General features: G+C 36.1%; 3 protein-coding genes across 6 annotated transcripts in view; 1 reads left to right on the forward strand and 2 right to left on the reverse strand.

Annotated features, from left to right (window-relative positions):
• Positions 1 to 2,189, forward strand: part of LOC111800848 — a 6,042-nt gene extending 3,853 nt beyond the window's left edge. Inside the window, exons 3-5 of the mRNA XM_023684728.1 lie at positions 452 to 577; positions 738 to 865; positions 1,643 to 2,189. Coding sequence (XP_023540496.1) covers positions 452 to 577; positions 738 to 865; positions 1,643 to 1,955 — 567 coding nt within the window. The 3' untranslated portion in view covers positions 1,956 to 2,189. The remainder of the gene's footprint in view (positions 1 to 451; positions 578 to 737; positions 866 to 1,642) is intronic.
• Positions 2,190 to 3,180: 991 nt separating this feature from the next.
• On the reverse strand, positions 3,181 to 9,660 carry LOC111800819. 4 transcript variants are annotated; one of them, XM_023684685.1, is made up of 11 exons: positions 8,752 to 9,660; positions 7,969 to 8,021; positions 7,181 to 7,318; positions 6,934 to 6,982; positions 6,810 to 6,862; positions 5,955 to 6,631; positions 5,236 to 5,300; positions 5,081 to 5,126; positions 4,664 to 4,715; positions 4,220 to 4,348; positions 3,181 to 3,653 (listed from the first exon to the last, which is right to left on the reverse strand). In XM_023684685.1, exons 1-11 carry the CDS (start codon positions 8,935 to 8,937, stop codon positions 3,530 to 3,532), a joined length of 1,572 nt encoding a protein of 523 aa, XP_023540453.1. In that variant the 5' UTR covers positions 8,938 to 9,660; the 3' UTR covers positions 3,181 to 3,529. The 4 variants fall into 4 exon arrangements, with proteins under 4 accessions (XP_023540453.1, XP_023540450.1, XP_023540452.1 ...); XM_023684682.1 differs by having other exon boundaries at positions 5,955 to 6,634; positions 8,752 to 9,659; XM_023684684.1 differs by having other exon boundaries at positions 4,664 to 4,712; positions 5,955 to 6,634; positions 8,752 to 9,658.
• A 1,264-nt stretch (positions 9,661 to 10,924) lies between these two features.
• Positions 10,925 to 15,178, reverse strand: LOC111800850 (ATP-dependent Clp protease proteolytic subunit 4, chloroplastic-like). Its single transcript, XM_023684730.1, has 2 exons — positions 14,708 to 15,178; positions 10,925 to 11,740 (listed from the first exon to the last, which is right to left on the reverse strand). Exons 1-2 carry the CDS (start codon positions 15,106 to 15,108, stop codon positions 11,257 to 11,259), a joined length of 885 nt encoding a protein of 294 aa, XP_023540498.1. The 5' UTR covers positions 15,109 to 15,178; the 3' UTR covers positions 10,925 to 11,256.
• Between the last annotated feature and the right edge of the window lie 1,816 nt (positions 15,179 to 16,994).

A 16,994-nucleotide genomic window follows, 5' to 3' on the forward strand; every position in this document is an offset into this window, starting at 1 on the left:
GTGTTAGTTACTAAAAAGGGTTTTTTTTTTTTTTTTTGTTGCTAGTTCAATTCTTCATACGTATCCTTCATGCCCAAATTATGTGATATTATGGGTAAAGTATGTCAACGAAAAGTTCGAAGTAAAATTGGAAAGGGACATCAATGAGAGATGGTTCGAATGGACTATGTAAAATTTTAAGTTCGATGCAAGCAAGATTAGGATGGTGTTATTTGTTGCATTCATTTTTGGGAGCCTTGTGATTCAAAATTTTGAGTGCTTTCATGTTGCAGCTCTCATATTTTGACACACTCATATCGAACACCTCTAAAATTGTTTCTAAATTACTGTTTATAATTGAAAGTTCACGCACAAACATATTCATGTAATTTTTTATAATACTTTCTATTACCCATGATTTTATGTATTTGTCCCCTACCCATCTTTATTTATGTCTCTTTCACAATTGTAGGTAGAAATGAAGGATCGTTTTTCTGGCAAGGCTCGGGTGGCTTTGGCAGAGGCTCCAAATGAGGCCCTTCCTCATAAATGCAGGCCTAATTTTGGTGCTGCATGGTTGGCTAAAGATAAATTCAAGGTGCACTAGCAATGGATCTCACCCATGATTGATTTTACTGCATAGATTTGAAGTCCTTAGATTATTCTGTTTACAAAGGACACAGATAAGGTATTCACCATCTTAACCAGTTTCTGTTTTATTTACTTCTAATACACTTCCTATGTTGTTCTTCGATTAGGTGAATGAAACATATGGCTGCTGGTACTCATCTGACATTTCCACAGTGAGCTTAGACTATGATGGCTTTTCCAGCTGTCAAGCTCAAGAACCTACAAAAGTTGAGATGATTAAAAGATACTATTTCCTGTAAGTTACTTTTTTACCAACTTTTTCCAATTGTGGCTTTGAATATGGAAGAGTTTGTTAATTTTGCAGGCAGTATTGACTTGTATTTCTTATATTTTTTTCATCGTTTGCATGGAATTCTTAGTCTTATAGGCAATATGTGTATTGCAGTCTGCCATTTTTGTCTTATCACGGTGTCATCTTGAATAGTTGGATGCAGTTGCATCTGTAAATATTTTTTTCTTTGCAAAAAAAAATCTACCAATACTGGTAAAGGAGCGAACAAGGGCTATGCTTGACCAGATAACGGGAAAGAATCTTCATTACTAGGCGGAGCTGGGCTCAAAAGATCTCTCAAGCTGACTTGCTAGAGAACCAAGATCAATCTCTATCATCTTTCGAAACAGCATTAACCATTGAACTGGAAACCTTCTGCTTTGTTGCATCTTTTACTATGGTTTTCTCCTTCATGCATACTGGTATTTAACTAGTGCTAATTACCCATTTCTTCCACATTGAAATCTTGATACATTTAGAAACACCCTGAAATGTGAATTCTTGCTCCTGCCCGAAGGTATGATCCATTGTTTTGTCAAGTATTACATAATCCAATTGCTGACGATGTTTTGTCATTGTATAGTCAACTTAAAGATTACCAATGTATTAATTCCACTTATTTGTATCTCATAAAACATCTTAGAGCTCCTCAAAAAAGTCCGGGATAGTTTAGTAGCCACTTGGTCTGGTACTAAACTGCTTGATTCAATAATCGATTATCATCGTTCTACTGGTTTACAGGTGCACGAAACTATTGCTATCTTGGTATTCCAGCAAGGAAAGAACTATATTTTGGAGGTGGGATATGTTGGCTGGACTTATGACGGGTTTCTCGACTTCGTTGATCACCATTACTGTCTTAAGGGTCCTACAACCACTGGTACCTTGGATGCTTAGGTACTTCACAACAAGGTTTTTTATCCACCTGAATCGTGCTTGTTTTCTGGTAGCATACTTCTCCTTTGTAGGTTGGTTAATTATCCAGTATGGAAAAAGGCTTAGCCTTCCTGAGATTTTCAATATTCTAAAAAGTAGGCTATGGTCCTCAGATTGATCAAATGAAAGTTTGGATCATTGAGTTTCCACATTTGAAACAATAGAAAGTAAATGTAGCCTTTTTTTTGCAGTGGATCGGTACCAGATAACTGGTTTGTTAGAATCTATTAAATTTGGCTGTTTGTAGAAATATGTATGATGATATTAATGAGATAACGCTGTAACTTCTTATATGTGAAAATTTGACACGAGAAGAAGTGGATTTACATATGATTACAGAAGCTGTTCTCAAGTTTTCCGGACTTATCTGGGCTTGCTGTTATCGCTTCAAGGTACTCATCTCTTTCTAAAATGGAAAACATGGCTAACTATTTCCACTATCTTGATGTTTTTTTAGCCATTCTTCTTTATTTAGGAGCATAATTTATATTGCAACTTCGATTAAGGACCTAGTTCTGATTATAGGGATTTGTTTTCAAGTTCATGAGCTAGTATTAGCTTATAATACGCATAATCCCAGGGAATGAAGTGTAAAGAAACAACATTTTCATACTCCGTTTACGTGTACACCACGTACACGCAGATCCGTTCATTCAAACTTTACTTTCTTTCTTCTTATACCAAACACCAAAGAGTGTTCGAGTGAAATTATGTGCATTTCGGTTATTTTTTTTAGGCAACTGTCTTGTCCTATTACATTTAGATGTTGAATGACATTGTATTGTAAGTAGGTAGTTAGTGTAACAACCCAAGCCTATCTTTAACGGATATTATCTCTTTGGGTTTTCCCTTTCGAGCTTCCCCCTTCAGGTTTTTAAAATGTGTCTGCTAAGGAGAGGTTTCCACATCCTTATAAGGAATGTTTTGTTCTCATCTCCAACCAATTTAGGATCTCACAATCTACATCCATTGGGGGCCCAGTGTCCTCGTTGGCATACCGCTCGGTGTCTAGTTTTGATACTATTTGTAACAGCCCAAGCCCACCGCTAGCTGATATTGTTCGTTTTGGCTCGTTACGTATTGCAATCAGCTTCATGGTTTTAGAATGCATATGTTAGGGAGAGGTCTTCACACCCTTATAAAGAATGTTTCGTTCCTTTCTCCAACCGATGTGAGTTCTCACAAAAACCAATTGGTTTGGTTAGGTCGAAAACCAAACCGACTATCACCTCGCTCAAAACCATGCCCTCTAATCCTTTTACTATTTACCTGACTTTATTAATCACTCAGCCACAATTGAACTTTACCAACAAAGCCAGCAGTTTTTCTTTTCTAAAATCATGGGACTCAAACAATGTCAGTCTTCATTTCAATATATGCCAAACAGAAAACATTGATCAAGAAAATACAACAGATTTTGAGCTTTACAGTATGCGAGCCGATTGAAACCAAATACACTCATCTGTCAGTACCTGTCCCTGGTTACTGAATATTTTGGACATTCATACATATATCTCAAGTAATACACAACCAATTAACAATCTGTTTGTGAACTTTCTGAGAGTTGCAGATAACTTGTGAACTCCCAAGACCAATAATGCAAATAATTGTTAGACCCTTTCTGAAGTTTTGGTTATGCCTTGACATAATTTGGGTGGAGGGTGTTTCAGTCCAATTAAGACAATAAAACTCTCAGATTCTTCCAGTTTCTGAGAGAATCTTCTCAATCTCTTCAAGTAGGCATTCTTTTTCATCTGCTAAGTCCTCATTCTGCTTCTGAAGATCCTCTATCTGCTTAGTCTGCTCAGAATCCTTCCTGCATTCATTTTCAAGAACTTGGTCCTTAGATCTTTATAGTTAAGAAAAATCAAAAGCAAGAGATGAGATAATGAAGCCAATATTCATCTGGAAAATGTTGTAGAAATCAGAATCATGAGAATTTCAACAGTTAGCCATTCTTTTCAGCGAACACATCATGCTATATATGTTCTTTTTTAATAGTTAATACATCAGAAGTTCGTCTAAACCTAATTACAGCATAAAACTTCATTCAAATAAAAGCTTTCAGCTAGGCATAAATAAAGAGTATGGATCTGAACTGTAAGGAGAAATAAAAACTTTTAAATATGTCATGGACGTCAACACAAAATTGAAAGCTTAGAGACTTATTAGACATGAATTAAAAATTTAGAAACCTATGAGACACTTTTTAAAATTCATGAACTAAATAGACAAACTTAGAAGTTTAGAGAATTGTAATTTGACAAAATTCATATCATTTCAACGTACACGTGTTATTATCCTAAAACATGAGAATGTTAATAAGATTAAAACACCTCTAATATTCTGTTGAATCCTAGTTAATATAATTGGTGCTGTTACCTATTCATAAAGGACAAATTGAGTTTTAGTGACCGCACTTCCTTCTCAAGATTGTCACACCGCTTCAGAACTGATTGCATATCTGATGGAATAGTTGGTGTCATATTCCTCTCCTTCGCCTCTGCCATTCTGCAATTACCAGTATTTGAGAACGAGTTGAGAGTTCAAATTTTCACACAAATACGATACAAACATAGAAAAGCTTGCTTCCTTTCCCCAAAATGATTACTAAACTAAATTTGCATCAAATCAATTACTAGAATTGAATTCTTGCAGGCATAGTTTATGCATATTGAGAGATAGACTTCTATCATCATAAGCATGAGCAAATTTCTTGTTCTAATTTCATGATAATACCCAACCAAATATGTGCATCATTTTGCCTAATTACCCCAACAATATTAATCACCAGTAGAAAGCCAGCAACAGAGATCTTTTACATACTTTCGTGATCGCTCCACCCGGCGTTTCTTTGTGGGATCTCCTTTGTCCACTGCTAGAATTTTATTGGTTAGCAAAATAATTTGGCTCCATTACTAATCGATTATGACTTCAGATTAGCAACTATATAATTAGAGTAATAAAGGTTAAACACCAAGATTCTTGCAAGTTAGTTGAGCCTAAGAAGGTGCTTGTACTATGGTGGCCTCTAGATGATACTAAATAGAAGTGTACATCAGTCATAGCAAAATAGATTTAATTTAAAATGATTCATTAGGACTCATTTGTTCATCGTATAACAGGAAATGCATAGATAGGTGTCATGATAATATTCTTAGTATCATTCTAATTTGGTTGGATGTCCTGAAGGGACGGAAATAATAGGCATATATCATTGTAGTTTAAAACATAAGTACTCACCTGAAGCAGCTGATGTTGCGGACCCGTAACGAATTACACTCCTCCTCTGCAATCAATGCCAACATAGACAGCAAAAGAAGGTTATTCTGAGTATAAGCCTGTAGGGAAAACAGCTTAATTTGTAAAGGTTTCTACCATGCGGGAAAAAAGCGCACCTTTCTATCATCTTTTAAGTTGTCTATTATTCTTTCTCTGAAGTCTGCTGTCCCACTGGATGAAACTTGAAGTACATAAAGGCAAAGAAAGAAAGAAAAAAAAAAAAAACACTTGTTAGTTGAAATAATAGAAACAAATGAAAATGTGTATCTAGTGTTGGACAATGCTAACTATAACGGCTTAAGCCAACCGCTAACAGATATTGTCCTCCTTGAGCTCTCTTTTAGGCTTCTCCTCAAGGTTTTTTAAAACACGTTTCCTAAGGAGAGGTTTCTACACCCTTATAAAGAATGTTTTGTTATCCTCCCTATCCCCAACCAATGTAGAATCTACACGGACAGACTGAGAAACTCAACTTTATACAGCCTCTACAAATGCGGCCTACAGTCTTGTTCCATGGAAGGGGAGAAGATGATAATTGATGGATCTGTAAGTAAAACCTAAACTTAGGAAATTTTCGATTCACATTTCATACATACATAGCTCCACTAGTTTTGAAGGAATTTTCTGAAGACAACCACAAATGGGGCAATGAATGATTATATGGCTATCAAAGATGTTGACATTCAGAAATCAAGAACCTTCCTAACCACTGACACGAGCTAGAAAAAGTCTAAAATCATCACTAAATATGCATCCATGGACAAGGCCAACGAGGTTAGAATTGAAATCAATGACGAAGAATAACACAACATTTATCATTGAACAGATTGGCTACCTTTAGATCGTGATGATCCATTTTCTAAACTCTGATTGCCTGCAACTTGTTTCCTTGAGCTTGCACCGTTGCTATGAGTTAGAGTTGAGTTGCTAAGACCATCACACGCCTCAAAACCGGATGAAACTACTGCTGCAGCAGCAGAAGATTCACTTTGAGAAGGTTCTTGAGAAACTCTACCTGACTGAATGGGATTTACAGGATATACGAAAGCATCGAAACCGAGCTCTGCTGATCCCTCAACCGTTTGTAAAATTCTATTATCCACGACTTGAACAGTAGAAAATTCCTCGAGACTGTTCGGTATTTGATGTATATAACTGTCACTGCTTCGATCGAAACTAAGGTTGCCAAAACGTGCATTTGAACTAACCTCCGGTGCCACTTTTTCAATCTGGTTATTTAGTTTCTTCCGTTCTAATGTGCCCTTTAGCATGTTTACAACAGAAGAAATTTGATCTACATCATACATGTTTGGTGCATTGAACATTGATGCCGATGAATTGGATGTGGATACAAATTGAACAGGCTGGTTTGGAATCTCACAAGTAGAAGGGTCAATGAAACTCTGTGAATTTGTGATATCTAGTTTCATCGCGTTGGCTCCATGCCCTGACAAGTCATGCATGGACTCTATACCGAATGAGCTTTGATTGCTTTGCATTGCAGCATACCTCCTCCTTGATACCCATTAATAAATAAAGCATTGAAAAACAGACGAGTATAAGTTCATCCACATAATTGACACTTTACAATAGAGATGACATATAAGATTATAGAAAATGAAAAGGCATCCCTCTGTAAAAGTTTTCAGTATCATCATGGTGGAAGATGAATCCGCAGTAGAATGATTACCTTAGCTCAGATGATCGACTTCTTGTCATAGGTTGAGAACTATGGAACCATGCCTGTACAAAATAGTGAGATATTAAAAAGTTGTGATGGTTTATTAGCTTAAGTTTTGAAGAGAGGAACAAACCTTCGCAAGATAAAGGTTACTACCTTGCACTTCACCATCAACAACATCCCTAGAAGTTCAAAATGACAAACGAATAAATCTTCCAACAGACAAAAGAGGGGTGCTAAAACTTTTATGTTTCTTTCATCTTTTACAATGTAAGCTAATATTGACATGCTCAACAAATTTGAGGTACAAGCGAACTCCATTTAGAGAACAATATTACCAATAGCACAAGAGCTGTGGCTCAAAAAATTGAAGAGCAAACCTGAAAGTTTGTTGATTAGCTCCTGCGACATCATCAGCCACGGAGGCACTTTGTGGATGCAATATATCATTGCTTATTCTCTTTTGATGTTTTGCCACATACTGAGGACTAGACAGTTCAACAGACTCAGAGGCAATTCTGCAAAATAATAATAGTAATAACAACATTAAATAAGAATGTGGAAGTACTGATAATATTTGAATACATAGTTTTCACGGTAATGAAGGCCAAATCTCTGAGCAAAGAGACTCTTTTAAAACTTTGAAACTTTAACCGTGAGATCCCACGTCGATTGGAAAGTAGAACAAAGCATCCTTTATAAAGGTGTGGAAACCTCTCCCTAGTGTTTTAAAAACTTTGAGGTTGGCTGGAAGGGTAAGCCTAAAGAAGACAATATCTACTAGCGGTAGGTTTGGGCCGTTACAAATGGTAAATTAGAGTCAGACACCGGATCATGTGCTAGCGAGGAGGCTGAGCCCCGAAGGGGGTAGACATGAGGCGGTGTGCCAGCAAAGACGTCAGGCCTCGAAGGGGGGTGGATTTGGGGGTCCCACATCAATTGGAGAAGGAACAAGTGCTAGCGAGGACGTTGGGCCCCGAAGGGGTGGATTGTGAGATCCCACATCGGTTGGGGAGGAGAACAAAATATTCTTTATAAGGGTGTGTAAACCTCCTAGCAAACGCGTTTTAAAAACCTTGAGGGGAAGCCCAGAAGGGAAAGCCCAAAAAGAACAATATATGCTATAAGCAATTCGAGAATCTCAAGAAACCGCAATAAACATACTAACCTTCTTGATGCCTGTCGAGTGCGATAAGCCAGGCCTGATGAGTTGTTAACATTCTGTAAGAAGAAATAGATCAACAAAGTTATTCAACCAAGTTACCAGAATATGAACGATTTAACTCGACTCGAGAAAATAAAATCCATCAAGCCTATAACACAATAATCTGTCCAGATTTTGTCTACGCTATATCAGATGCATTTCCATTACACTAGGAAGTATGAACATGAAGTCACATCAAGAATCAATTATCCAATAGCTCATTTTGGTTTTTCTGATACATGAAACATCACAAATATGATCTTGAAAATCAAGAGTTTGGTCATTCATGCCCACTAGAGTATCTGATATTGTCTAATTCCTTAAGAAACGCAAAAAAGTGTAGGTGTTGAAAGATCTTAAAGAGCTTAGAATATCTGCAAAATAGGGATAAAAATCAAACAAGTAGTTGTAAACAGAGAAGTCCCATCTTGATGACAAATCTTTTCTGGTAAGAAAAATTCAGCTATAGCGTTATAAATTTCTCGTGGCACGTTTACGGTCACGTTATTGCTGCGAACCGTTCCATTTTCGGGATCCTCCATGAATCTTGACTTCAAAATACTAGTGAACACCATAAAACATCCAGGGAATTAACCAAAATCTTATCATTTCCATTGCCAGTCAATTGAACCCAGTAAAGCTTGATGAACCTGACTATAATTTCAGCAGTTCTTGAACAAATTTATGCTATATGCTTTATTTTATCCACAAGTAAAACAAAGCCAAAAAGGTAATAGAGCTGCTTGCCTCTCCATTTGTTAACCAGCTTTTGAAGAGTTCCTCACTATCTGTACGAAAGCTCTGAGAAAAATTCTTTAATCCCATCATCTCCATGGTTGGTGTCGACATTCCGATTGAGTTTTCCACCCAAGATTTAAGAAATAGCTCCTCACTTGCGTTTCTATACATCTCTGAAACAGCCCTTCCTTCCATCTTTATGATGATACTTGCTCAAATGTTTGGATCATTTCGAGACAGAAAGAGGCCTAAAGTCTACACATAATGCTAAAAAAAAACATATGCAGAGGCTATCCTTTGAAAGTCCCCAAACTCCACAAGAATCAAAACTCTCAATTAGAGATAGGCTACTCTGTTTGCTGTTGAAAACTCCAAAACTTCTCTCAAAATCTTGTACATAATTTAAGAAATCATGATTCCCACCAAGATGTTTCAAACTCTTTCTATCCAGAAGAATATCAGCACTTGAAACTTGAAATCAAAGATCACAAACTCAAAAAGGACCAAAAATTATGATTGAACAGATCTCCATAACAGTGATAAGGAAATAAAACTTCTCTAAGCCTGTCAAACCACAACCATTGACCGTCCAAGCAATATCACAACCAGCTAGGCCGGTAAGAACTTTAGAACTAACAACAAACGTAATCAAAAAGTGTGTATCTAGGGTTGCTGCAAAAATGATATAATATTGCTCATTCAAAATTCTCCAGCAAATTGTAGGCACAGAGATATGATTTAAAAAGAATTGAGGCATCTATTAATATTAGGTTTTGTTGAGGATTCCAATGTCATAATCTGTCGTTTTACATATATTATAACACGAAATTTCTTCCTTATTGGGCGCTGTTGTGATTGAAAAGCTATATCCAATATTTAAGCCCTAGATTAACAAGCAGAGTGGACTTATTCGATCAATACAATAAAATAAGCAAAAAGTGTGATGAAAAAATTGAGAAATCTTACGAGATAGAGCCAGATCGTGATGGCGACGTGAAAATGACCAATAGCAAGTGTCTCTATGAAGCCGTTGGAATGGCGCTTTCATGATATTGCGTACGCTGCTGGAGAAGGCCTTTTGAGGGCCAGAAACAAGCCGACCTGTTCGATCAAAGAACGAATTATGCGGTTTCTGATTCGGATTCTCCACATCATCCTTCGATTGAGGTTTTGTTGATGAATTGTTTATAGAAAATTTCAACATCAGCCTTCTGCTCCTCAAATTGGGAGTTGCTGGATGAAAGAAATCTTCGTCTTCGTTTCGATTGTGTAAACAGTTGATGAGTTGAAGCATGGCGGCAATAGAAACTTCGAATAAAAACGGCTAAAAGTTATATATTTTAAAAAAATATTATTTCAAAATTACTATTCAAATAAAACTTCACTAAATGTTGATGAAATGACTAATTTATTTTTCACTTCACTAGTAGTTTTGAAAATTTAAGAAAATTAATAATATTGCAATTTTTTAATTTTTTAATTTTTTTTTTATTTTTTTTGTGAATAATTATAGATTAATATGTTAACTTTTAATTATATTTTATCTAAAATTGTATCCGAATAATTATAAGCGGTGGATAAATAAAAAAACTTTTTTAAAAAATAATTTTTTTTAACAATCATACCTCCTGGGTTGAGTTTTTAATTGTCTGTCCATGAAAATAGAGGGTTGGGTTGGGTCACCAATACAACCAACACGACCCGACCCAACCCAACCCCCAACCCAACTCGGACCATGTACACCCCTGAAAATAGAGGGTTGGGTTGGGTCACCAATACAACCAACACGACCCAACCCAACCCAACCCCCAACCCAACCCCGAACCCAACCCAAACCCGGACCATGTACACCCCTATTCTAAACGACTAAGTTTTGTTTTGATAATAATCTAAATTTTAAAAAGGTTTAAACATGTCATTACTGGATGAAAAATCTAACCGTTTTGTTTTCAGAAATACCCATAACATTTTAAAAAATGTTAAAAAATACTCGAGCGGGCATGAATGACTTACGGTCTTCATCCAACAATCTCTCTAAACTTTCAAAAAAAAAAAAAAAAAAAAAAAATTAAAAAAATGTTGAAAAATACATTTACATTGAAGTTCATAAATTTATTAGATATCTTTTAGAGTTACATAGGGACCTCTAAGTCAAACTATAAAATGGAAGCCCTGAATGAAGTTCAACAAGAAATTTCAGTTTATTGACACTAAACAGTTCTGTTTGGGACGAAGAAGAAATTAATCAAACAAAGCTATGAAATAAACTCTGCCAATTTTTCTTTTCTCAGAATGCTCATTTGAAAATGTCATGGACGAAAAAGGAGTCCAAATTCCCATGACCTCTAACTTCTAGTAAGTAGAGACGTTTAGCTCAAAAACGATACTCGAAAAGCTGAGTAGCACATCATCGAGTTTCGATTTTCCACTTACCATGACTTTGCTGAAGTAAGATTCTACAAGTGAATCATGAAATTCAAAAGCCTAGAGAACGGTTCATCGAAACACCCGAAACTAGTATATCTCGTCATCGGGGATGTCTGGTGTCAAGAATTTTCTGGGATCTTTACTAATTTCTTCATAATTTAACGTTGCCTTCACTCTTTCTGGCAGTTGCATGAGAGGTATAATGGTGTCTTTGTCGATCACTCCATCGATCAATCCATATTCTACAGCCTCTATGGGCGACATATAACGATCCCGATCGATATCTTTTTGGACCTTCTCAAATGGATGGCCAGTGTAGTTGGAGATAATTCTGATTACGTTGTTCTTGTTATGCATGATTTCACGTGCTTGAATTTCGACATCTATTGCTTGGCCACTCGCCCCTCCAAGGGGTTGATGAACCATAATACGCGCATTAGGCATTGCGAAACGCTTTCCTTTAGTACCACCGCCGAGGATTATGGAAGCTGTTGAAGCTGCAATGCCCAGTGCAATTGTGGAGACATCAGCTCTCACAAGCTGTAAGACGTCGATGATAGCCATTGTAGCACTAATCAAAACAACATTAGTAGAAAGAAATCAGTCGGTTAATGAACAGCAACCAAACAACAAATATTAACCTAAATTCCCAGCAGTCACATTGAAAGCTGAACGTCCTCCCAGCCTAAATTCCCAAGACAGAAGAAGGAAAACAGAAATATATATTAAAAAGCCTATTCAGTTGATATCTCGAGCATGTAATTGAATAATGTCAAGAGAATTCGTATACTTATAAAGATGACACTGCTACTTCTAAAATCTTTTAAGTCCTGGGAGACGAGAAAAAAAAACCAACTTTCTGCCCTTAGTCTAATTTTGTAACGGCCCAAGCCCACCGTTAGCAGATATTGTCCTCTTTGGGATTTCCCTTTCGGGCTTCCCCTCAAAGTTTTTAAAACGCGTCTTCTAGGGAGAAGTTTCCATATCCTTATAAAGAATGTTTCGTTCTCTTCCCCAACCGACGTGGGATCTCACAATCCACCCCCCTTCGGGGCCCAGCATCCTCGCTGGCATTCGTTCCCTTCTCCAACTGATGTGGGACCCCCAATCCACCCCCTTTGAGGCGTCCTTGCTTGCACACCATCTTGTGTTCACCCCCCTTCAGGGCCCATCGTCATTGTTTGCACATCGCCCGATGTCTGGCTCTAATATCATTTGTAATAGTTCAAGCCCACTGCTAACAGATACTGTCCTCTTTGGGCTTTCCCTTTCAGGCTTCCCCTCAAGGTTTCTAAAACGCGTCTGTTAGGGAGAGGTTTCCACACCCTTATATAGAATGGTTCGTTCTCCTCCCCAATCGATGTGGGGATCTCACACCTTTGAGTCAGATGTTGTATAAAATCTATTCTCCATTGCTAGTACGAAAGAGAGGTAATAAGCGATTGGTTGAAAGAAGACACCGCAAACTTGGGATATATGTGGATTAGTACGAAGTTGGAAGGTGTGTTTCTTAATCAAAATGAGGATAAACCGATGTGGAACTTAAAACATAACCTTTGCTGACAAATGAACTGGACCCAGGCAGAGTACATAGTTTCTTCTGCTGACGCCTCTCATGAGCATCCTTATGTAGTTACATACCAATATACATTTTGAAAAACGATGATTTGGTGGTGATTGACAGGTTTACCATTAAAATTAGTTGTGAATCAAAGATGCGGAGAAGAGATCATGAAAAGGTCATTTGTAAGCCACATAAATATAAACTAAGTTACTCTAAGATTTCCCAAGGTACAAAAAAGACCCTGCAAATCATGGAAACGAGAATAAACCAGAAATTAAATAAACAATCAGGGAGATATGTATGTGTTCCCATAGTTTGTTGATCTTCCCATTCATGTTGAAAAGTAGATTAGACGAATACATTCATCTCTAGACACAGACCCAAGCACATCAAAATTTCCCCAGTGGTGGCCCAAGAGGCATATCCCCTCACCAAAGAAAGGAAAAATCTTAAGGAGGCAAAATTTCCCATTGAAGTTTGAAAAGAACTATTCAGTTCTGACTCCAATGCAGAAACTAGTTGTAAGTGATTGGTTGCATCATTATATGCATACACACACACACACACACACACACATTAATTGATTTCAAGATAAATCTGTACTCGTGTAGCACCAAGTTTTATCTAGCTCAAAGTAAAACTTGATACAATTAGAATAATAGCATATAGATGTTTTGAAAACGCACAATTCCGAATGGTGTGTTAAGATGCTTAAACTCTCCTACTTCTCAACTCTTTTTCACAACTCCTAGCAAGTCATTCAAAATGTACCACAAAGGAAAAGGGAGAGACTGATGATAGATGCATCACGGCCATACTTTAGTAATTAGGGAAACTTTGGTATAGTCAAACTTCCACCACATCTACACTTTATCATCAGCCACTAAATGTCATAGGGAAAGAACAAGAAACCTGAATGTTTAATTGTTGAAAAGGAATTCTGATCTTGCCAGCGTGCTTACTCTCTTAGGAAGAGTGTTAGCCCTTTTCCCAAAAGAGTATGATTTGGGAAATTGGTCCTTATAGGAAATGGGGTTCCTTCACATGCAAATCTTTTGTGCAATATATTGCTATATAAAGCCATGGAAAGGTTCATCTTTCGAATCCAAATCACAAGTGTTTGGACTTTTGTAAGCCATGGCCCAAAGGAAGAACGAAGTCTTTTACTTTCCAAATAAGAGAAAATAGGGTTTATCCAACCTGCCTTCTCTACTGATCAGCTGGAGATCAGCAGATTTGCAAGGAAACAAGCCAATTATCTAAAAAATTCCAACAAAATTTGTCCTTACTAAGATTTAGATGGTTGCTTTTCATCTTTTGAATGAGGATCAACCATACCTCTGGTTCTCTATCACACGGGCTCCTTCTGAGCTGAAAATTCCATGTTTAGACTGCCCCATACCAAAAATCTCTAATAAGAAAGTCTTCAGCATTCGAAATAGAGAAGATATTTGGAAAATGTGGCTAAGACGAGAAGGATCGAGCCAGGTGTTTGTCCAAAGTTAATGACTCCGACCATTGCCATTCTTCAAGAAAACAATATGATCAAAGAAATCTTTTGTTTTACCGATGTCAATTCTAGGATCTAAGTTTCTCCAAAGGTTGCCAATCCCAATTTGACTCTTGATTAAGCCTCTTCTAAGGGCGTTCTTTTCACACAAGAATATGAACATAGCACATCCGCTTTGAGAGGAGAACGGTGTTTCTAGTTCTCACATTACAAACAACCAAGCCACCTAAGGAATAAGAGGACCAGCTCAGTTCCATGTAACAAGGAAAACTAACTCCCAAACAATCGGTTCTTGCTTATTTCAAATTATTTTCATCATTCAGAAGCATTTCTAATGATAACTCACTCTACATTACACGAGTATTGCTATATATTATGAATATTTTGTTCGAATTGCAGAATAAAAATGAACCTGAATCTCATATTCCACATCTTCACCCACTACACTGTACAAAAAATCATACCTCAGAGAGCCGCCGGAGGAATTAATGAAGAGTCTGATATCCTTAGAAGAATCCTGAGCATCCAAGAGCAAGAGCTGGCTAATAATAGCATCGGCCACAAAGTCATCAATGTTGTTCCCCAAGAAAACGATCCTCTCTCTGAGAAGCAGTCCCATGGCATCAGTCTCAGCGCCAGTCCGGGCGGAATCCGGCGTCTGTGGATTCGTCATAAGGACGGAGCAGGGCGGAGCTAGGGTTCTGGAGGGTTTAAGAGCGGTTGCTTTGAGGACTGATGAAGACGAAGGAAATGAGAGGCTGGATTTGCATTTGGGATAGAAAACTGAAGATTTTCCATGAAAATTCGGAAGCCCAAGAGAGGAGGCGTGAGGAACAAGAGTAGAACACCGTGAAAGAAGCTCCATGGATTTACAGCACTGCTCTGCTTCAACTCTGAAACCAAGAAGAAGCGGAGAGATGACGACTTTCGCGGATTTTCTTGGGTGGAAAAATAAAAAACCTAAATTAATTAAAATAATTAAATTAAAAATAGAGGAATATGATATTGTCTAGCATAACATAATCTCTCGTAGCTTTGCTCTAGTACCAATAGAAACAGTATTCTTTATTTATAAACTTAGGATCATTTCCTAAATAACCAGACTTTCATCGTCCAACCAACTGAAATTTCAAATTTTTACTAATATATTTATAAAAAAATATATATATTTACATTTTTTAAATAAATAGAGCTCACTCATCTATTAGCTAGAACTTATCCCGAATGGATATTAACCAGTAACAGAGTTGCTCATCTATTAGCTGCATCTATAAATGTCCACCTAACCTTTGAAGACTTGTCTCGAGCAGAGATTAACCAGAAGTAATAAAAAAATGGGAAAGAGAACCGAAAGAAAGATTTCTTTTTATTTGTTGGCTAAACAGGGCCAATAGAGATTATATATATATATATATATATATTCTAATTCAGTAATAAAATTTAAATTTTTAAAAATTATGTTGAATATTATATTATATTTTTGTTTACGGTTTATAATTTATTATAATATTTTACATTTTTTTAATAGTATTATTGAAAAAAATCATAATTTAAGAGTCATTTTTATAATTTAATCTTCAGTTATATATATACAAATATTTTTACATTATATTAAAATTAATATTATTTTATGATCTTCAGTTATATATATACAAATATTTTTACATTATATTAAAATTAATATTATTTTATGTTATATTATCGTGTATGCAATAAAATAAAATAAAATATTTTTTAAAAAAATAGATTCGAAATTGGGTAAAAATATATGAATATTGACTATAATAAATATGGTATACAAATAACTTAAAATAATAAAATAATTTTTGCTTACACAGCAAGCTTTGGTATCGTCTAACAAAGAAACAAGTTCATTTAAATGGAAAGCGCGCTGTCACCCATATTCGTCACAGCGCCGTTACCCCAGCAAACGCGCACACATTTTGACTCCCACGAAATTACATTACAATTTCAAAGTTGCTCTTTTTTTTATTATTTATTATTATTTTAGAATTATTGTAAGTTGCAATTAAATTTCTCACAATAAAATATTCCAATTCGACCTCTAATTTTTATTTAAATAAATTATTTTAGTTTTATAATTTTTTAAATTACTTATTTTATCTCCCAATTAAAAATATTATCATTTTAGTTTTAAAAATTACTTACTGTCATCAGCCTCCTATAGAGAGGTTTCCACACCCTTATATCGTTTCCCTCCACGACCAATGTTTGATCTCACCCCTTGGGAGGTCAGTGTCCTTGCTAGCATACCGCTCCACTCAAGTCCACTACTAGCAAATATTGTCTGTTTTGGCCCGTTACATATGTTGTCAGCCTCACAGTTTTTAAATGTGTAATTTTCACATCTTTTCCCTCCCCAACCAATGTGGGATCTCACAATTTTAGTTGTTATTTATCACATGATATCAGTTTACACGATAAATCCCTTGACTTACCTATATGGGTAACCTACACCCTCGCACAATAATTGTATTTTTTAATATTTTTTCTTAAAAATATGGTGTTATAAAATATTTTAAAATTTAAAAATATTATTGAAAAAACTCGTAATTTAATAATAATAAAATAATAAAAAAGGTAATGCTTGTTTTTGTGTAAGAATTCTCCTACATATTTCCCGTTTATTTATATAACAATTTGGTTCAAAGATGACGCTGACGTGTAATGATTTGATTGGAAAGCTCCAATATTTTTATTTTTAAAAATAAAATGAAAAAACTCGATTGG

Source organism: Cucurbita pepo, chromosome LG08 (genome assembly GCF_002806865.2).
Source record: "Cucurbita pepo subsp. pepo cultivar mu-cu-16 chromosome LG08, ASM280686v2, whole genome shotgun sequence".
Lineage (NCBI taxonomy): Eukaryota > Viridiplantae > Streptophyta > Magnoliopsida > Cucurbitales > Cucurbitaceae > Cucurbita > Cucurbita pepo.